The following is a 23346-nucleotide window of genomic DNA, read 5'->3' on the forward strand; positions in this document are numbered from 1 at the left end:
ATACTACTCGTTTTTTTTTATATTTTATATTTTTATTTTTTTTTATACTCTTGTGATTTATTGTTAATTTTTACCGCCTTAGCTGTTAATTCAGTTATTCGTTTTTAATAAATATTTATAAAATTAACTTTGTTATATTATTTAATGTTATTAGTTTAAAAGATAAATAGTATCAGCATTATATATACTAACTATAAAACAAGAAAATAATTCACAAAAAAAATAGAAATGAAGAAAAGTAACCTACCTTTTATGAGCTGTAACATAGATGCTAATTAAAGTAAAAATTCTTAGTTATTGAAAATAGTTAAACTAAAAAAATAAGATTAAAAAAGTCAACGAAATTTTGTTAGTTAAAAAGTTTTGCAGTGCGGACTCGAACTCGGGTCTCTGGATTGGAAGGCAACGGTGGTGACCTCTCCGCCAGGATTCCACTTGCATGCTATTACATTTTCCAGTATAGATAACAAAATTATTTTCATAATCGATGTTTTGGCAACTATCAATGAAACTCGAACCCAAAATATTTTATTGGAATAAGCACAATGGAGTTAATTTGAAGCTGTATCAAAAAGTAGTGTATAAATACAACATTAAACAATTTTTGATGATTTTTATACCTTTCAAAGACAGTTCACTTGTTAACACACTATTGCACAGTCAGTTAGTTTTACTATTAATCTAATCGCAACCCTTACCGTTGGTCAGTAATTTTTTTTCTTAACATATTCAAAGAAAGCTTTTTGGTATCATTGCTCATTTTCCGAAAAAAAAACTGGAAAACTTACAAAAAGTCATAAAAATAACATAAAATCAAAAATTCCTCAACAAAACTTCATTTGAGTCGTTTCAAAATGTTCACAATCGGTTTGTGTGTAGCCACATTTAAAATAAATCAGCTTAAAACTCCAAGGTCGCTTTTTTTTGATCCCATTTTGCATTGGCGTGGAAATTAGAAAATCGGTTAGAGGTAAGGTGAAAGTTTCTTCAAATCATTTAAGTCAACACAGAAAAATTAACACCAAAGCATAACTTTTTTAACAACTTTTCTAACCATATTTTAGTTCTTTGTGTTTGTTTTTAATGAAATTAGAACTATTCTATTCAGTTTATGTTTTTTGAACTAAGTTTATTCTATTCGTTGATATTTGTAAATACCTTCTGTTACGGAATTATTGTTTTGAAAACGGAATACTTTTGTACATAGTAAAGTTAAAGAATAATTTAAGATGCTGACTAATTAAACCTAAAATATTGATAAAATTTTATCAACAAAACTGATTACCACCGGACTCGATCTCGCGACCTTCTGCTCACGCATCGGGTCGGCGATCGCTGAACCACACAACCACTTGCTTGTTGACTTCAATGCTGGTATATAAAGTTTAAAAACTTTAGATTTAAATAAGTTCATTTAGTACTTATTAGTTTACCTTTCTGTAAATTGCTATTATTTTTTTATTTGAAACATATTTACAAAGATAAGACTGTTTTTTTTTACACATAACGTTTACGTGAATTTTAATACTTGAAAGTTTTCCATTCAAAAGCTGCATAAGCAGAGCAAGTGTACTTATTAAAGGCAGTTTTGATTTTTGTTGCTTAAATCTAATTTAAAAGAACAAAACTGATTAAATGCTTTGATAATAAGAAAACAGCGTGCAAAAACTTTTTTTTGTACATTTAAAGTATTAAAACTTTATAAATTAAACAAACTTATCCAGCTTTAATTAGCTATTATGGCAAAACAGATGCAAATATAACCTAACAGTTTATATATTATCGATAATCAGAACTAAAGCAAAGGAGATATATTTCAAAATTAAAATCAACATTATAACAGCATTTATATCACAAAGCAAAGTTTTAGAAACATCACAAGCATTTACGTTGTCGTTTTGATATTTTGTTGAACCAGCCAGTAATGAAAATTATATGGGTATGAATAAAATGTGGTAGAATATCTAAATTTTTAAATCATCAATGCCAGGAATTCTAATTTACCTGCCTGGACTTTTATGTCAAATAAATTCACGTGGTTGCTTATAATGCTGATAAATTTAAGATTATTGATTGTAATGTCTAATTAAGCAGAAGTATAATAAAGAATGTAAGGCTGAACTACATTAATCCCAGGCGTTTCTACAGTTAAAAGACCAAGTTTACCCTTCATTTTACACAGACGAAATGATTTGATTTTTTAAAATAATGAAAAGTGTTAAGGTTAACCGAGAAAAAAAAGATACTTTAAAAAACTTAAACTAAGTAGATGTACTTCAAAACATAGGTAAGTAAGGATATTAATGTCTTTCAAACTAATTAACAGCAAATTTATGCTTAGATATAAGACATTAGAAAGCATTGTATATGATACACATAAAAAACCCTGTAGACCGAAACCTTGGCTTAGATGGCACTAAATAATTGTTATTAAAATATAACTAAAAATAAAAACTTAAAATTATAATGGTACTTAGTCGGTGTAACGGTATTTGATTTATTTTATCAAAAGTACAGAGCTGGTACCTACCATTGTTTATTTATTTTAACACATACGGTGGTAAATAAAGTTATATATAATGGTTAAATCTAATAGAGACCTTTAAACTCATAAAGGCTCTAAATGGAATTTTATTTGAACTGTAATTATTACTTAAAAGAAACAGTTTAATGTTTTAAATTTATAGCTAAATAAATATGTTGTTTGTGATATAAAACTAGAAACGATCATGTAAATCATATAAAAATTAGATTCATTTATATACAGCAGTAAAATATTTAAGAGCTAATTGCCATATATATTTGTATCTGTTAGTTTAATTAAGATGCACATTATCCAATACATGGACATATAGTTAGTGTTATTCATTACTATATAAGTTGCTTTATTCAACTTAAAAATATAGAGCAATTAAATAATTCATAAAACATACCATACACATACAACTAAAGTGTAAGTGAAATTTATGCTAAACTAAGTTTAAACTGTATAAGACTACAAAGTGATGACGTAATAATAGTAAAAAGGTAAAAATGAAAAATATCACATAATTACTTGAAAAATCGTGGACAAAAACAGTCTGATTTATTAGAGTCTAATTTAAAAAATGCCTAAACTGTTTTATACAAGTTAAGACGTAAATACTTACTTGTGTAAATGGAAAACTTTAGCGTAGATTTTCCAAAATTTAAGTTGTTGTGGAGTGACAACGATACTAATTAAAACGAGAAGTTAATGTACTCACTTACTTTGTATAGTTTATCAAGTAACCAACAAAAGATGTTATCAGACCTGCTGATCAACAAAGTAATAATAAATATAATCAAAACAGTGGTCAAACTTGAAATAGACATATACCAAATGTTAAATGTAATATAAATTAATTCAATGTACCTACTACAGAATGTTACTTAACATATAAGTTTTAGTAGATAATTATAAATGCCATAACAACTAAACAAATGATTAGCTTTGATGTATTACAAACTTGCCATAACTAACTTTCAATTGACCTTTATAATTAAACAAACTAAGATGTAATTTATTTACTAGACATACTAGGTATTTAATACTGTGTAACAATGTAATTAGCTAAATGACGACAATAAAATGATCCTGATAAATAAAATTACAAAGTAAGTTGAAGTGTTTATTATAGAATAATACCAGGCTGTCTACTACAAATCTGTAGCGTTTGTAGTACGACACCAAAGATACATACTATAAAACATAAAACTTTACTTGTAATTTATATGTGTTAATATTGAGTTTAAAAGAAAAATAACATACCAAAAAATTGTGCGTAACTACTCGTACATCAAACAAAAAACTAATTAGGTGCCGACCAGCATAAGGACGCGGCCAAAAGGACGGCTTTCGTTATTTGTGCAAAAGTCCCGGGAGCAAGAGCTGCTCCGATAGGAGCAGCTCGCAGCGGGAGGGACTTATGCACAAATAACGAAAGCTGTCCGCTACCACTTTAACCCAAAACCGAACTACTTCTTAGAGCTCAGTACCACACTTTTATCTGGTTTGGCTGTCAGGCTTACTAACTGGGCTCAAAGCGTAATTAGGTTTTTAAGAAAAAATGGTTGGGAGAAAAAGTGAAAAATTTTTCGCCGGCAGAGCCGGCGAAATGACTAAAAAATGATTTTTTAAATAATCTACCCAAAAATTTTCCAAAAAAAGTTTTGATTTGGGGAAATCCCCATTTTGAAAAAAATTTGTGCGGCTTGGCTTAAAAATTAAGTGACTACCTTATAGCGTACTCCTTAAACATAACCCTAACTTACTACCATATAGTTGTTAACTAAAAAATGAATGTCTTTTTAGGTGGTAATAGTAGGATTAATCTTAATTTGGAATATTATTAATTTTTCGAAGGTGTTATCATTGTAATAATAAATACCTATAACCATAAAATTCGTGTGAGACATGTTAAATAGTCTTTTCTTTTTGGAATGTTTGTTGTGACACAGTCTAATAACAGTATCCAAAACTTATAACTTAAATTTGAGTACTGCTAACATTTTGATTTGATGTTATGTTAACACAATATCAATCGAAAACTTTAATAAAACAAATGCTTACTGTTGTTATTAGGCTGATTTACAACAAATATTCAAAAAAAAAAGCCATTTTCACATGTCATTCTATAAAGCCACTGCAAGTCATACTTGATCTAGTCAGATAAGAGTCTGGCTTTTGTCAGCTAGTCACAGTTGCTTATAATAACTCTATAAAACATTAAATGGTTATCAAAGATTTTTTAGCTTTTAAATACACTTCATAAACACTACAAGTAACAAACAACCAGACTCTTATCTAATTTAGTTATATTAGCATTATCAATTATTACACTATGCTACATAATTCTAAAATATTTAACAGGAAAAACAGTGGTTAATCATTTCTTGTTATGTTTTGAACAGTTCAGAGACATAGACATGCTTGTATATTTTTTCAAAGACTAACTATTACTAAATGTTCAAATACTCTTTGATAAGAATTTCTATGGTGACACTGTCTAATAGTATATCTTAAGTTTTTGTTCTACATCATCAAACAGCATTGGTATAATGAAACCAACAAAATAATATCTGATTTAATGCTACACATAGTATCAAGCTGAAGATTAAACAAATACTTATTTTATAATATCACTATTAAAATTCCAAACAAAGACTGTTTTTTAGTACTATTAATACTCCAAAAATTAAGTTTAACACATCAGTACAACATAGTCTTTTTATAAAGATCATACATAGTCAGATAAAGGTCTGGTTTTTGTCAGCTAGTTACATTTAACTTATCATAACTCCATCAACTATAATAACCACTAAATGGTAATAATACACTTAAACTTTGAATTTTACTGTTAACTATAAACACTAAAAGTGACTGAAACAAACCAGACTCTTATCTAAATTAGTAATATGAACATACAAAAACACTCAACATAAGTCAGTTGATCAAGCTGCCTTAATGTTGCTTGTGTTCCTACATGTTCACATGTAATAAAGTATATCACTTATACACAAACATTTTACACTATAGTTTTAATTGCTTAGTGGATAAAAACATAATAATAAAACATTTACTTAAACCGTTAATAACAATGTGTCTCTAAAAGTGTGCAAAGATTTAAAATTAACTGCTTAATTTTAAAGCTTGTAGCATTCAGAGTTACAACAAACAAAAGAACAGCTTGATTTTTAGCTCTAAAATTGTAATTGAACATTTTACATTGTAATCTTATTACAGAGATTCATAACACATAAGTTTTGACATATAGAAAAGCTAATGAAGTTTAATAGTAACAGCTTTTAGTTAATTTTGCACACTTTAGAAACTCTGTAGGATATTTTATAATCTAAAATTTTCATTGTAATTAATTCATAATTTTATGACTAGCATTTATGAATACCAGGGCTGCCACTCTTCAATTCGAAAACTGTACTCTTTTAACCAAATTTCAGCTTAACTTGAATAAAATTAGAAACTAAGCAGCAAAAGCTGTTAATGTACTTTACTTGATATCAATTGAGTTTGAGCACTAATTTACACTAATGATATTCTATATTTACAAATAAATGACAATATTTAATGAAACAATTAATTTTAAGTATTTAAAATTGAGAAAGCACTACTAAAAAAATAAGTTTTGGCAGCCCTGAAAAATAATCATTTATTATCTCAACATTAACTATTTTGTATATAAAGCACTTACCTCAGTAAGAGCAGTAAACCAAGAACAGACCTGATATTCAAATTGCCACAAGAAGGGTTGATATAGATGACTGCTGTAGAAATAGAGATGCCCAATTTGTTTGTGCTTAATAAAAACTTTTCAGTGCAACTATGATTAAATAGAAACACATGATAACTCATGTAGCAGACTGCTGATTTGAGACACTTTTTCACCATAAAGGTAAAGAATTTTCTCTGAAACCATGAAATAAAAAGATAATCAATCATATGGTTAGAGTAGAAGACTGTTGGTTGAGATACTTTTTCAACATAAAGAAAAAGACTTTCCTCTGAAATCATGAAAAAATAGATAATTAATCATATGGTTAGAGTAAAAGACTGTTGATTCAAGATACTTTCAAAACATACAGACATTATGTTTATTTACATTTTTTACTTGCATAAACAGTTTAAGTTTCAACTGTTAAAGACAATGCTGATTTTTTTTTCAAACCAAGTAATTGATTTTATGTGTCTGCTTTTAGTACCTTTTATTACTTACAAAAACATACAACAAGGTAAACTCTAAAATGATTTATGAAAGTAAAGTTAAAAATGACAAGAGCTGCTACCAGTAACAAAACATTTTACTAATGAATGCAATTTCATAAAAATTTCTGCAAACAGAATTGAACATGATTATCACAATAAAGTAGAAGTCTGTTGATTTAAGACAATTTTTCAACATACAGGTAACGACTTTTCTGTGAAGTTGTCAACAAAAAGAAAGTAAAACACAAGGTTATCACAACAAAGTAGAAGTCTGCTGATTTAAGACAGTTTTTCAACATACAGGTAAAGACTTTTCTGTGAAGTTGTCAACAAAAAGAAAGTAAAACACAAGATCATCACTATAAAGTAGAAATCTGTTAACTTAAGACAATTTTTTAACATACAGGTAAAGACTTTTCTTTGAAGTTGTAAACAAAAAGATAATTAAACACAAGATCATCACTATAAAGTAGAAGTCTGTTGATTTAAATCACTTTGGCAACATGCAGATGATGTAGATTTGTTTTGTGTTCTTTTTTTTCAACCATAAACAGTTCAAGTTTCAACTTTTTAAGACAACTTTGATTTTTTTCATACTAAGTGATTCATACTAAGTGATTGGTTTTGAATTGTATGTGCTTGTAATTAAGTACCTTTTATTACTTATAAAAACTTATAAAAGGAAAACTCTAAAAATACTTATGTAAAGAAAGTTTAAGTAAAAATTTGATGACCTACCACTCCTATGAAAACTTTCCTAATATGAATTGCAATTTCTTAAAAAATTTCTGCAAACAGAATTTTTGTATAATTACGTAACAAATAAAACTTGTGCAAAAAATTCACTTGGTGACATTCACGAGTTCTCTCTTCTCTCGCTTTGATAATTTTAAGCTAATTTTAAACTTATAGCTATACTTTTTTTAAACCTTGGTTTTTTCAAAAATAAATTTTACCATCATGTCGAGCACCGAATTCTGCTTCAAAAAACACCAAACACTTTATAAAAAGGATGAAAAATAAGCAAAATAGAACTTTAAAACTTCAAAGCTTTAAATTTAAATTTAAAGTTTTGTCAAACTTGTATCTCTTGTATGAAAAGATTTAGAAACAATTAGCAGATACTAGTATTCAAACTATGTTCGTAACAAATATCTCTTCTATGTTTTTAAAATTCATTTTTAAACTTTTGTTTTACTTAAAGATTTACACTTGTATGTATTCATTAACTGCTTAAACAAAACATTACTTACATGTGTAAATATAAATGATTAAAATAGAGGTGCGATTTTAATACAGTTACAGTAAACTTTTGATTGATTAGTAAATTTTTTTCTAAACTACTTTTTATAGAAACTTGTTGGTTTTTGTACTTATTTATCAACGTTTACTTCAATCTAGTAGATACTCTCAGTTGTGATAAGTATGTGGTTAAAAATTTATGCACACATTAAAGCTTAGCTTAATCTCAAAAACTCTGTACTTTTAATTTTGTCGTTTTTATTTGTACAACAGTTTATTTTTACATGACTTAAGTTTAGCATTATTTCTTAATTAAAATGTAAATGTAATGTTAGTATAATGTAAGTTACAATAAAAAAAATTTCATCAAGTTTATAGACAACTGTTGAGTCTTTATTTGATGTGTACACTGACAAACTTATCTATATGATTTGACTGTATTTCTATGTATAGTCAAATAAATTGATAATGTAAACTTTTGGTACTTGTAAATACTGTTGTTTACTTAATTGACCTTTTCAAAATATTATTACATTCAAGTTGTTTGAATAAATACTTGTGAGCTGCAGAACAGTTGAACTAATTTAGCTCCAATAGAATCTTAAAATTGTAACACAAGTATTCACAGTATTGTGTTTTTAAACTACATACTGTTCCTGATGGAAAAACCAGCAAATTTTACCTATCATGTAACTTACATATAAACTGAGCTAAAACTTATCATGATACTTGAACAGGTATCATTCAAAAGTAAATACATGTGCACTTATTGCTAAATATAGTTTTTAACAAAAGGTGTTTCACTTTATCATAAATATTTCAGTATTATCAAGTTTCACTAAAGTAAAGATTTAACTTTTTTTATACTAAAACTATTTTATGTTTTTCATTTAAAACATAGTGATAAAAATGACCAATAATCTAACACTTAAACTAACAGCTACCACTTACATTGAAAGTTACTGAAATGTAGTTGATGAAACTTATTATAAAAACTTATTGATTAGTGTAATGCTTATTTATAAATTAATGCTTAACTCTAGAATTAAAGAGAACATTTAGTTGCAATAAGTATGAGAATAAACACTTATACAAACACCAATGTTTAGCTTAACTTTACAAACTATATTAATACGTATCAAAACACTAACAATACTGTTAAGCGAAGTAAAAAATCTTTAATAAACTGTTAAAGAACAAATTACATTAATTAACTCTATAAAAAAGTGATACAAACAAGCTAAAGTACTTTTTTATCTGAAAACTAGACAGAACTGTAAATATGAAAATTTATGCAAATTTTTGAGCAACAAAATTCAATGAAAATGAACAAGTAAGTTTTATTTTTGAAATTTTATTTAATTTTTTTTTAAACCTTGTTTTTCTCAAAAATAAACTTTACCATCATGTCGAGCACCAAATTCTGCTTAAAAAAACACCAAACACTTTACAAAAAAGATGAAAAATAAGCATAATAGAGCTAAAAAACTTCAAAGCTTTGAATTTAGACTATTTTGTAGCTTTGAGTATCTTTCAAACTTGCATGATATGAGTTAGAAACAATTAGCAGGTGTTAGTACTCGAACTATGTTCATAGCCAATACCTCTGCTATGTTTTTAATTTCAGCTTTGAATATTTGTTATATTTGTAATTTTTCATTAACTGCTTAAAAAATCGTTATAAGTAAATTTAAATGTTTCAATTCAAACTTTAATTTAATATTATAACCATAAATTTGAGATTAATAGTTTAGTTGGTGTAACTTACTATACAAACTTATTGATTAGTTTATTTATTTTTAAAGAGTGCTTCACTCTTATTTTTATGAGTTCATTAGTATTAAACACCTTAATAAAGACGTTGAGGCTTAGCTTAACTTTACAAACTATGTTTAACACATAACAAATAACTAATGGATATATTAGATTAAAAAAACTGTTAAAGAACAAATTATATCAATATACTCACACAAACTAAAGTAGCTTTTATCTAAAATCAATCCAATAACATTAGATGAGTTTATAAAACAAACTAAATTTTAATAACAAAACGTTAAAAAGAACTTTTATAAAATAGCAATTACAATTTAACAGCTAAATTAAACTTTAAATATTTTTAAGCTGCTTCAGACTTTTTAATTAGTAAAATGATGTCTTTATAATATTACCTAACTTTTTTTAATTAATAAGATCCTTTTATTTTGAAAAATAAGTAACTAACAAAAAAAAACATGTACACAGCAATACTACTATTTAAAATACAATTATAATGTCCAATTCAAGTCCAGTGAACTCATTGAAAAAATTGAAAGACATACTTACTGTCGTTGGAAATTTGCATGGAAATGGTTTCACATACGAAGTTTTCAAGGAAATCGGCAGGGGAGCCTACGGTGTCGTCTATGAATGCCTTGACGTTTCAACATACCGGAACGTTGCTATTAAAGCCGTCGAACACAAGTATGGAAATAATGAGCGGGAAGCTTTCGACAGTCTGCACGACGCTGATGGGAAGTGTAACCACTTGGTCGAGGTTCTCAATGGTTTTACTAATCACACTTTGGCTTGCCTGGTGTACCCGGTTTACGGCCCCAATCTGAGCAAGGCAATGGAGATTAATAAACATCCGTTTAAAGCGCAAGAGGTTAGAATAATGGCGAAACAGCTGATTGAAGCGGTGAACTTTCTTCATAAAAACGGAATGTTGCATTGCGATATTAACCAAGAAAATATTTTATTAAACAGGTTAATAGGACATAAAGACTTTAATTAATTATAATTTTTACTAATTAGGTGCATTTTTTACTGATCTTTATGATGTTTGTTTAAAACAACTTATAGCCGAGTTAAATGACTTTTTTTTGTTTTTTTAACAATTTATTATACTAAAAATTTATATATATAATAATAAATTTTAAAATAATATCTAAAGTGTAACATTAAAAAAACTTTTACTAAACAGTTTCTACTACGACCAGACTAAAATGTTTTCTTACTTTATGCCCGATATCAAACTCTGCGACCTTCGTTCTGTGCGTTGGGAAAGAGATTTCAACTATGACGTCATAACAACACTTCAGTACCGCGCTCCTGACGTCATAATGGGCCATAAAATTGGGTATCCATGTGACGTTTGGTCGATCGGCTGCACTTTATACGAACTCTTCATAGGAGAAGTTCTCTTCGATGCATCGACGGTTCAGGAACTGCTCCGGATGATCCATTTTATGATAGAGAATTTTACTGGCGATGAAGTTGAAACGATAAACAGAAAACTCTCTGAAGACGGTGAAATTGTTGATGTTTTGAATGAGCAAGAGTTGGGACCCATAAAGGGCAAAACCTTGCTTTACGAATCAAAGAAGATGCGTTCTTACACTAATAACCAAAATAGAGTTAAGTTATTGTGGAAACTAATAAATAGGATGATTGACCGAAATCCAGTATCAAGAGTTAAACTGAAAAACTTAAATGAAGAAGAAGAAAATTAAATGGTATTTTTTCTGTGTGACCGTAATATCAACAAAAGAAACTTAACTTTTTGTGTTTGTTTTATGGACTACTTTTTTTTTTACTTTGTTGCACTTATTTTGACTTTAACTCAGTAGCTTTTTGTTTTCGTTACTGAGATGGAAAACCTTGTGTTATTTATAAAATAAAAAAAGTGGTTTTGTACGACTTGAAAACAAACTTTAGAAAGTTTATGTTTTTATCCTGCTTTTATATTTTTGTTTTCAGTAGTTTAACCCTTATAGACAAAATTTGGTAATTAAATTTGCTCGATTTGTAAAAATGTGTAGCCTACATTTATAAATCGTGTTCTTTAGATATTAAACGTAAATTTTTAACTTCTTAAAAATTGATAAATAATTTTATATAGGACCTCAAAACAAAACAAAGCTACAAAACAGTGGAATTAAACTATAAATAAATTTTGTTTAAACCGTTTTCCGGAGTTTAATGAAGTAAGACAAAAATTATTTTAAATATTAGTATTTTAAAGTATGTCGCATCATAACTTTTTTGAAGGTCTTTTTGTTTTTAAATGTGCATTTATGGCAACTTCTAAAATTACTGGTAGACCATAAGTTGCAAACTTGTTTTTCCTAGACGCTAAAATGTAAATGTTTTTCATAACTTCGAACAAGAAATAAAAACAGACAATTATCTGATATAAATTTAAAAAAGAGATATAGTATTAGAGCTAACGTTTAAAAAAAGTAAAATTCAGTAGTACACTGGTGAGTTAAAAATAGAAACATATGCTATATATAATATAAAGTATATATATAAACATATTAACATATTTTTAACGGTCTATATTTCTTTTACTCCTTGGTTTCAGACGAGCGGTCGTTTATCAAAACAAAGTTATACAAACAAAGTTAAAAAAAAACAAGTTAGTGAAGAATAAAATAAATTGGCAATTGGTGTTTTTATAGCTAAAAAAACTAATTAGAGCTTTTGTTTTACTTTGTACAATTTTTGTATACGTTCTACAAACAAACAAAATGTTTCAAGAATAACATTTATATCTTAAACACTACACTCTAAATTGCTGGGGACATATGGCACTAACTAAGTCTAATTAATAAACATTGAAAAAGGACCGTTCGAAGCCCTTTGTTCATCAGAAGGTGTTATACTGTAGGTTGATCCGGGAAACTTGGTCAGTGTCGAATAGTTGGCACTATGGATTTCAGGATTTTGATTAGTCGTAGAACTGTTAGATACTGGAACATACTGGTAAATGGATTGAAAACCTTTCTCACTGTTTTTCTTCGGCTCTGAATGCATGACAGGTGTTTGTTTTTCAATCAAGTACAAAAGCTGTAGAAATAATCATCGTTATTAAATAATTAAAAAAAATGTTCTTACAATTGTTATAATTCTTTATTATGTTTTTTATCTTCTCATCACCACAGTATATACTCAATGTACCGCTTAAAAAAACCAGACATTAAAAAGTATACAGTAATATCTTTGAATAATTTACAACCTTAAAACAGTTTTAAAAAGTATGGCGTGGTTATCAAGAAAAACAAAACTACTTATTGAGATTTAATACAAAATAGTACTGTAGAACAAATTAAAAATATCTGAATTAATATTTGAATATTGACTACTTATTTAACAAATGTCTTTCAGAAAAAATTATAAAGCTGTGTTACTTAGATTTGTTTTGTATATGTTACGTTAATACTAAATTTGGAAAAAAAAACTTTTATTTACTTTATATCCAAGCTTCATTTATTTATATATTTAATAATTTTTATTACACTTACAGTTAAAAAAAATTATACGTAAATTTTATCTTAAAAACTATAATAATTAAGTTGTCAGTATTTTCAGTATGGTAATAATAAACACCTTTATTTAAATTGAGTTTTTTATTTTTGATTTATGCTAGTATTTATGTCTACTGGTGATATCTACAGCTTTTAACTGTCTTACTACTGATTACATAATACAATTCAAAATAACTTAATCATTGATTAAAATTACAACTTAGCAGTATATTTTTTATTTAAGAGACCATTAATACCATTAATGTAATTCTGTTATTACTTTTCTAAACTTAACTTAAAAACTTTAAAGATGCTCATAAATATTAGAAAATAAAACTAAATTTTTCATTAAACTATTAAAACCACCGTTGATAAAGAAACTAAAGTTTTAGCTAAATTTAAACTAAACCAGAAAATATTCTTAACATTTAAACTAGTTTGTAATTTTTTTTAAATTTAAACCGAACTTATGCCTTTAAAACTTAGTTCTGTTTCGTAAAGCAGCAATGGAACCAGTTTATAATTAGAAATCTTTTACGTACAACGATTAATTACAATTTAATAACCTCTACAACAACATGTTTAAACAATTTTATTTCAAAGTTAAAAATTACGTAAAGTGTGTAATGAATTAAAACTCAAAAACGGAAGCAATTTACACACAGGCAAAAAGATAGTAAGTTGAAATTTTTGTAAACAGAAAACAGTTTTTATCTTGCTCCTACTGCGTTAGCTGTTTTTTTAATTAATAAAAACCAGTCTAACCATAAACGCTTCTTTGAGTTGAAGTTTACCGACTTCAAGGTAGTATATATAATTTATTGTTAGTCAAAGTTAATATAACTTTGAAAAATTTTTGTATTAGAAAAAAAAATACTGTTAGTCTGTGATAATTTTTTTTAGCTTATTTTTTGATTTAATCTTGATTAAAAAAATTAAAAATAAATATTTTAGTACAAAAATGAATTGAATTAATTAAATGATAATAGAATGTATGGAAAAAACATGCCTGTATATTTTTTTTGGTGAAAATACTAAATACGGCGAATTTATAAGTTAAAGTTGTTTGTATAATCGGTTTTTTAATGCTATTGCTTAATGTGCCTACAGTGTTGTACTTACTTCATCACTTGTGTTTAGCTGGGGATTTTCATATAAACAAATAAAAAAATTGGTTTAAATTATTCTTTTTAAATTAAAATAATTCGTTTAAACCCTAATTAAAGGTTATTAAATTGTAGACTTTGTTTATATCAAGTTATAACATAACTTGTTTTATATTCTTTTTTTTGTTAATTGAAACTTTATTTAACAATATATTATGAAGTTATGTAAATATTTTATGCATCACTTATTCTATGAATAGTAATCATCGCTATTAAAAACTAATAAATTTTAAACTTCTTCACACGATTATTTTGGACATCATTAGTTATTATTGTTTGCAAAAAACCTAGTTGATTACATTAACAATTAATATTACTTAGTTTAAACTACGAAAAGTTTTGTTAGATTAAAGTTTTAGTGAAAATGAATAGGAATTTTTTTGTAATACTTTTATTTTATTTACTTTTATATTACTTTTATAGTTATTACGGATCTTACAGATATTGTGAACTATAATTTAAGTTTAATGTATAAGTTCATAATAACTTAAAGTTGAAACACATCATAAAATGCAAAACTGTTGTCGTTTATTACTTCTGTAAAGACAATAGCTTAATTTTTATATGTTAAATACATAACTACTTTTATGCAAATATCTCTAATTCAAGTAATACAGTATAATTTTTTATATTTTTTTTACTTTTTACTAACACAATAAATTTTTATTCGTTTTCTTATTAGTCATAGACATACTACTCGTTTTTTTTTATATTTTATATTTTTATTTTTTTTTATACTCTTGTGATTTATTGTTAATTTTTACCGCCTTAGCTGTTAATTCAGTTATTCGTTTTTAATAAATATTTATAAAATTAACTTTGTTATATTATTTAATGTTATTAGTTTAAAAGATAAATAGTATCAGCATTATATATACTAACTATAAAACAAGAAAATAATTCACAAAAAAAATAGAAATGAAGAAAAGTAACCTACCTTTTATGAGCTGTAACATAGATGCTAATTAAAGTAAAAATTCTTAGTTATTGAAAATAGTTAAACTAAAAAAATAAGATTAAAAAAGTCAACGAAATTTTGTTAGTTAAAAAGTTTTGCAGTGCGGACTCGAACTCGGGTCTCTGGATTGGAAGGCAACGGTGGTGACCTCTCCGCCAGGATTCCACTTGCATGCTATTACATTTTCCAGTATAGATAACAAAATTATTTTCATAATCGATGTTTTGGCAACTATCAATGAAACTCGAACCCAAAATATTTTATTGGAATAAGCACAATGGAGTTAATTTGAAGCTGTATCAAAAAGTAGTGTATAAATACAACATTAAACAATTTTTGATGATTTTTATACCTTTCAAAGACAGTTCACTTGTTAACACACTATTGCACAGTCAGTTAGTTTTACTATTAATCTAATCGCAACCCTTACCGTTGGTCAGTAATTTTTTTTCTTAACATATTCAAAGAAAGCTTTTTGGTATCATTGCTCATTTTCCGAAAAAAAACTGGAAAACTTACAAAAAGTCATAAAAATAACATAAAATCAAAAATTCCTCAACAAAACTTCATTTGAGTCGTTTCAAAATGTTCACAATCGGTTTGTGTGTAGCCACATTTAAAATAAATCAGCTTAAAACTCCAAGGTCGCTTTTTTTTGATCCCATTTTGCATTGGCGTGGAAATTAGAAAATCGGTTAGAGGTAAGGTGAAAGTTTCTTCAAATCATTTAAGTCAACACAGAAAAATTAACACCAAAGCATAACTTTTTTAACAACTTTTCTAACCATATTTTAGTTCTTTGTGTTTGTTTTTAATGAAATTAGAACTATTCTATTCAGTTTACGTTTTTTGAACTAAGTTTATTCTATTCGTTGATATTTGTAAATACCTTCTGTTACGGAATTATTGTTTTGAAAACGGAATACTTTTGTACATAGTAAAGTTAAAGAATAATTTAAGATGCTGACTAATTAAACCTAAAATATTGATAAAATTTTATCAACAAAACTGATTACGTCCGGACTCGATCTCGCGACCTTCTGCTCACGCATCGGGTCGGCGATCGCTGAACCACACAACCACTTGCTTGTTGACTTCAATGCTGGTATATAAAGTTTAAAAACTCTAGATTTAAATAAGTTCATTTAGTACTTATTAGTTTACCTTTCTGTAAATTGCTATTATTTTTTTATTTGAAACATATTTACAAAGATAAGACTGTTTTTTTTTACACATAACGTTTACGTGAATTTTAATACTTGAAAGTTTTCCATTCAAAAGCTGCATAAGCAGAGCAAGTGTACTTATTAAAGGCAGTTTTGATTTTTGTTGCTTAAATCTAATTTAAAAGAACAAAACTGATTAAATGCTTTGATAATAAGAAAAATTCAGCAAAACTTTTTTTTGTACATTTAAAGTATTAAAACTTTATAAATTAAACAAACTTATCCAGCTTTAATTAGCTATTATGGCAAAACAGATGCAAATATAACCTAACAGTTTATATATTATCGAAAATCAGAACTAAAGCAAAGGAGATATATTTCAAAATTAAAATCAACATTATAACAGCATTTATATCACAAAGCAAAGTTTTAGAAACATCACAAGCATTTACGTTGTCGTTTTGATATTTTGTTGAACCAGCCAGTAATGAAAATTATATGGGTATGAATAAAATGTGGTAGAATATTTAAATTTTAAAATCATCAATGCCAGGAATTCTAATTTACTTGCCTGGACTTTTATGTCAAATAAATTCACGTGGTTGCTTATAATGCTGATAAATTTAAGATTATTGATTGTAATGTCTAATTAAGCAGAATTATAATAAAGAATGTAAGGCTGAACTACATTAATCCCAGGCGTTTCTACAGTTAAAAGACCAAGTTTACCCTTCATTTTACATAGACGAAATGATTTGATTTTTTAAAATAATGAAAAGTGTTAAGGTTAACCGAGAAAAAAAAGATACTTTAAAAAACTTAAACTTAGTAGATGTACTTCAAAACATAGGTAAGTAAGGATATTAATGTCTTTCAAACTAATTAACAGCAAATTTGTGCTTAGATATAAGACATTAGAAAGCATTGTATATGATACACATAAAAAACCCTGTAGACCAAAACCTTGGCTTAGATGGCACTAAATAATTGTTATTAAAATATAACTAAAAATAAAAACTTAAAATTATAATGGTACTTAGTCGGTGTAACGGTATTTGATTTATTTTATCAAAAGTACAGAGCTGGTACCTACCATTGTTTATTTATTTTAACACATACGGTGGTAAATAAAGTCATATATAATGGTTAAATCTAATAGAGACTTTTAAACTCATAAAGGCTCTAAATGGAATTTTATTTGAACTGTAATTATTACTTAAAAGAAACAGTTTAATGTTTTAAATTTATAGCTAAATACATATGTTGTTTGTGATATAAAACTAGAAACGATCATGTAAATCATATGAAAATTAGATTCATTTATATACAGCAGTAAAATATTTAAGAGCTAATTGCCATATATATTTGTACCTGTTAGTTTAATTAAGATGCACATTATCCAATACATGGACATATAGTTAGTGTTATTCATTACTATATAAGTTGCTTTATTCAACTTAAAAATATAGAGCAATTAAATAATTTATAAAACATACCATACACATACAACTTAAGTGTAAGTGAAATTTATGCTAAACTAAGTTTAAACTGTATAAGACTACAAAGTGATGACGTAATAATAGTAAAAAGGTAAAAATGAAAAATATTACATAATTACTTGAAAAATCGTGGACAAAAACAGTCTGATTTATTAGAGTCTAACTTAAAAGACGCCCAAACTGTTTTATACAAGTTAAGACGTAAATACTTACTTGTGTAAATGGAAAACTTTAGCGTAGATTTTCCAAAATTTAAGTTGTTGTGGAGTGACAACGATACTAATTAAAACGAGAAGTTAATGTACTCACTTACTTTGTATAGTTTATCAAGTACCAACAAAAGATGTTATCAGACCTGCTGATCAACAAAGTAATAATACATATAATCAAAACAGTGGTCAAACTTGAAATAGACATATACCAAATGTTAAATGTAATATAAATTAATTCAATGTACCTACTACAGAATGTTACTTAACATATAAGTTTTAGTAGATAATTATAAATGCCATAACAACTAAACAAATGATTAGCTTTGATGTATTACAAACTTGCCATAACTAACTTTCAATTGACCTTTATAATTAAACAAACTAAGATGTAATTTATTTACTAGACATACTAGGTATTTAATACTGTGTAACAATGTAATTAGTTAAATGACGACAATAAAATGATCCTGATAAATAAAATTACAAAGTAAGTTGAAGTGTTTATTATAGAATAATACCAGGCTGTCTACTACAAATCTGTAGCGTTTGTAGTACGACACCAAAGATACATACTATAAAACATAAAACTTTACTTGTAATTTATATATGTTAATATTGAGTTTAAAAGAAAAATAACATACCAAAAAATTGTGCGTAACTACTCGTACATCAAACAAAAAACTAATTAGGTGCCGACCAGCATAAGGACGCGGCCTAAAGGACGGCTTTCGTTATTTGTGCAAAAGTCCCGGGAGCAAGAGCTGCTCCGATAGGAGCAGCTCGCAGCGGGAGGGACTTATGCACAAATAACGAAAGCTGTCCGCTACCACTTTAACCCAAAACCGAACTACTTCTTAGAGCTCAGTACCACACTTTTATCTGGTTTGGCTGTCAGGCTTACTAACTGGGCTCAAAGCGTAATTAGGTTTTTAAGAAAAAATGGTTGGGAGAAAAAGTGAAAAATTTTTCGCCGGCACAGCCGGCGAAATGACTAAAAAATGATTTTTTAAATAATCTACCCAAAAATTTTCCAAAAAAAGTTTTGATTTGGGGAAATCCCCATTTTGAAAAAAATTTGTGCGGCTTGGCTTAAAAATTAAGTGACTACCTTATAGCGTACTCCTTAAACATAACCCTAACTTACTACCATATAGTTGTTAACTAAAAAATGAATGTCTTTTTAGGTGGTAATAGTAGGATTAATCTTAATTTGGAATATTATTAATTTTTCGAAGGTGTTATCATTGTAATAATAAATACCTATAACCATAAAATTCGTGTGAGACATGTTAAATAGTCTTTTCTTTTTGGAATGTTTGTTGTGACACAGTCTAATAACAGTATCCAAAACTTATAACTTAAATTTGAGTACTGCTAACATTTTGATTTGATGTTATGTTAACACAATATCAATCGAAAACTTTAATAAAACAAATGCTTACTGTTGTTATTAGGCTGATTTACAACAAATATTCAAAAAAAAAAGCCATTTTCACATGTCATTCTATAAAGCCACTGCAAGTCATACTTGATCTAGTCAGATAAGAGTCTGGCTTTTGTCAGCTAGTCACAGTTGCTTATAATAACTCTATAAAACATTAAATGGTTATCAAAGATTTTTTAGCTTTTAAATACACTTCATAAACACTACAAGTAACAAACAACCAGACTCTTATCTAATTTAGTTATATTAGCATTATCAATTATTACACTATGCTACATAATTCTAAAATATTTAACAGGAAAAACAGTGGTTAATCATTTCTTGTTATGTTTTGAACAGTTCAGAGACATAGACATGCTTGTATATTTTTTCAAAGACTAACTATTACTAAATGTTCAAATACTCTTTGATAAGAATTTCTATGGTGACACTGTCTAATAGTATATCTTAAGTTTTTGTTCTACATCATCAAACAGCATTGGTATAATGAAACCAACAAAATAATATCTGATTTAATGCTACACATAGTATCAAGCTGAAGATTAAACAAATACTTATTTTATAATATCACTATTAAAATTCCAAACAAAGACTGTTTTTTAGTACTATTAATACTCCAAAAATTAAGTTTAACACATCAGTACAACATAGTCTTTTTATAAAGATCATACATAGTCAGATAAAGGTCTGGTTTTTGTCAGCTAGTTACATTTAACTTATCATAACTCCATCAACTATAATAACCACTAAATGGTAATAATACACTTAAACTTTGAATTTTACTGTTAACTATAAACACTAAAAGTGACTGAAACAAACCAGACTCTTATCTAAATTAGTAATATGAACATACAAAAACACTCAACATAAGTCAGTTGATCAAGCTGCCTTAATGTTGCTTGTGTTCCTACATGTTCACATGTAATAAAGTATATCACTTATACACAAACATTTTACACTATAGTTTTAATTGCTTAGTGGATAAAAACATAATAATAAAACATTTACTTAAACCGTTAATAACAATGTGTCTCTAAAAGTGTGCAAAGATTTAAAATTAACTGCTTAATTTTAAAGCTTGTAGCATTCAGAGTTACAACAAACAAAAGAACAGCTTGATTTTTAGCTCTAAAATTGTAATTGAACATTTTACATTGTAATCTTATTACAGAGATTCATAACACATAAGTTTTGACATATAGAAAAGCTAATGAAGTTTAATAGTAACAGCTTTTAGTTAATTTTGCACACTTTAGAAACTCTGTAGGATATTTTATAATCTAAAATTTTCATTGTAATTAATTCATAATTTTATGACTAGCATTTATGAATACCAGGGCTGCCACTCTTCAATTCGAAAACTGTACTCTTTTAACCAAATTTCAGCTTAACTTGAATAAAATTAGAAACTAAGCAGCAAAAGCTGTTAATGTACTTTACTTGATATCAATTGAGTTTGAGCACTAATTTACACTAATGATATTCTATATTTACAAATAAATGACAATATTTAATGAAACAATTAATTTTAAGTATTTAAAATTGAGAAAGCACTACTAAAAAAATAAGTTTTGGCAGCCCTGAAAAATAATCATTTATTATCTCAACATTAACTATTTTGTATATAAAGCACTTACCTCAGTAAGAGCAGTAAACCAAGAACAGACCTGATATTCAAATTGCCACAAGAAGGGTTGATATAGATGACTGCTGTAGAAATAGAGATGCCCAATTTGTTTGTGCTTAATAAAAACTTTTCAGTGCAACTATGATTAAATAGAAACACATGATAACTCATGTAGCAGACTGCTGATTTGAGACACTTTTTCACCATAAAGGTAAAGAATTTTCTCTGAAACCATGAAATAAAAAGATAATCAATCATATGGTTAGAGTAGAAGACTGTTGGTTGAGATACTTTTTCAACATAAAGAAAAAGACTTTCCTCTGAAATCATGAAAAAATAGATAATTAATCATATGGTTAGAGTAAAAGACTGTTGATTCAAGATACTTTCAAAACATACAGACATTATGTTTATTTACATTTTTTACTTGCATAAACAGTTTAAGTTTCAACTGTTAAAGACAATGCTGATTTTTTTTTCAAACCAAGTAATTGATTTTATGTGTCTGCTTTTAGTACCTTTTATTACTTACAAAAACATACAACAAGGTAAACTCTAAAATGATTTATGAAAGTAAAGTTAAAAATGACAAGAGCTGCTACCAGTAACAAAACATTTTACTAATGAATGCAATTTCATAAAAATTTCTGCAAACAGAATTGAACATGATTATCACAATAAAGTAGAAGTCTGTTGATTTAAGACAATTTTTCAACATACAGGTAACGACTTTTCTGTGAAGTTGTCAACAAAAAGAAAGTAAAACACAAGGTTATCACAACAAAGTAGAAGTCTGCTGATTTAAGACAGTTTTTCAACATACAGGTAAAGACTTTTCTGTGAAGTTGTCAACAAAAAGAAAGTAAAACACAAGATCATCACTATAAAGTAGAAATCTGTTAACTTAAGACAATTTTTTAACATACAGGTAAAGACTTTTCTTTGAAGTTGTAAACAAAAAGATAATTAAACACAAGATCATCACTATAAAGTAGAAGTCTGTTGATTTAAATCACTTTGGCAACATGCAGATGATGTAGATTTGTTTTGTGTTCTTTTTTTTCAACCATAAACAGTTCAAGTTTCAACTTTTTAAGACAACTTTGATTTTTTTCATACTAAGTGATTCATACTAAGTGATTGGTTTTGAATTGTATGTGCTTGTAATTAAGTACCTTTTATTACTTATAAAAACTTATAAAAGGAAAACTCTAAAAATACTTATGTAAAGAAAGTTTAAGTAAAAATTTGATGACCTACCACTCCTATGAAAACTTTCCTAATATGAATTGCAATTTCTTAAAAAATTTCTGCAAACAGAATTTTTGTATAATTACGTAACAAATAAAACTTGTGCAAAAAATTCACTTGGTGACATTCACGAGTTCTCTCTTCTCTCGCTTTGATAATTTTAAGCTAATTTTAAACTTATAGCTATACTTTTTTTAAACCTTGGTTTTTTCAAAAATAAATTTTACCATCATGTCGAGCACCGAATTCTGCTTCAAAAAACACCAAACACTTTATAAAAAGGATGAAAAATAAGCAAAATAGAACTTAAAAACTTCAAAGCTTTAAATTTAAATTTAAAGTTTTGTCAAACTTGTATCTCTTGTATGAAAAGATTTAGAAACAATTAGCAGATACTAGTATTCAAACTATGTTCGTAACAAATATCTCTTCTATGTTTTTAAAATTCATTTTTAAACTTTTGTTTTACTTAAAGATTTACACTTGTATGTATTCATTAACTGCTTAAACAAAACATTACTTACATGTGTAAATATAAATGATTAAAATAGAGGTGCGATTTTAATACAGTTACAGTAAACTTTTGATTGATTAGTAAATTTTTTTCTAAACTACTTTTTATAGAAACTTGTTGGTTTTTGTACTTATTTATCAACGTTTACTTCAATCTAGTAGATACTCTCAGTTGTGATAAGTATGTGGTTAAAAATTTATGCACACATTAAAGCTTAGCTTAATCTCAAAAACTCTG

At 26.9% G+C, this 23346-nt stretch overlaps 1 protein-coding gene across 1 annotated transcript; it reads left to right on the plus strand.

Annotated features, from left to right (window-relative positions):
• Positions 1–10253: 10253 nt before the first annotated feature.
• On the plus strand, positions 10254–11475 carry LOC145832949 (uncharacterized). The gene is made up of 2 exons (XM_082940151.1): positions 10254–10729; positions 10947–11475. Exons 1-2 carry the CDS (start codon positions 10254–10256, stop codon positions 11473–11475), a joined length of 1005 nt encoding a protein of 334 aa, XP_082796277.1.
• The last annotated feature ends 11871 nt before the right edge of the window (positions 11476–23346 follow it).

Source organism: Thalia democratica, chromosome 4 (genome assembly GCF_965202585.1).
Source record: "Thalia democratica chromosome 4, ktThaDemo2.hap1.1, whole genome shotgun sequence".
Taxonomy (NCBI): Eukaryota; Metazoa; Chordata; class Thaliacea; order Salpida; family Salpidae; genus Thalia; species Thalia democratica.

Excerpts from the sequence above, each read along its gene's own strand:
- LOC145832949 (XM_082940151.1), top strand. The coding sequence starts at position 10,254 with ATGTCCAATTCAAGTCCAGTGAACTCATTGAAAAAATTGAAAGACATA. Across the intron at positions 10,730-10,946 it reads GAAAATATTTTATTAAACAG|TTTCTACTACGACCAGACTA; the intron begins GTTAATAGGACA and ends TTTACTAAACAG.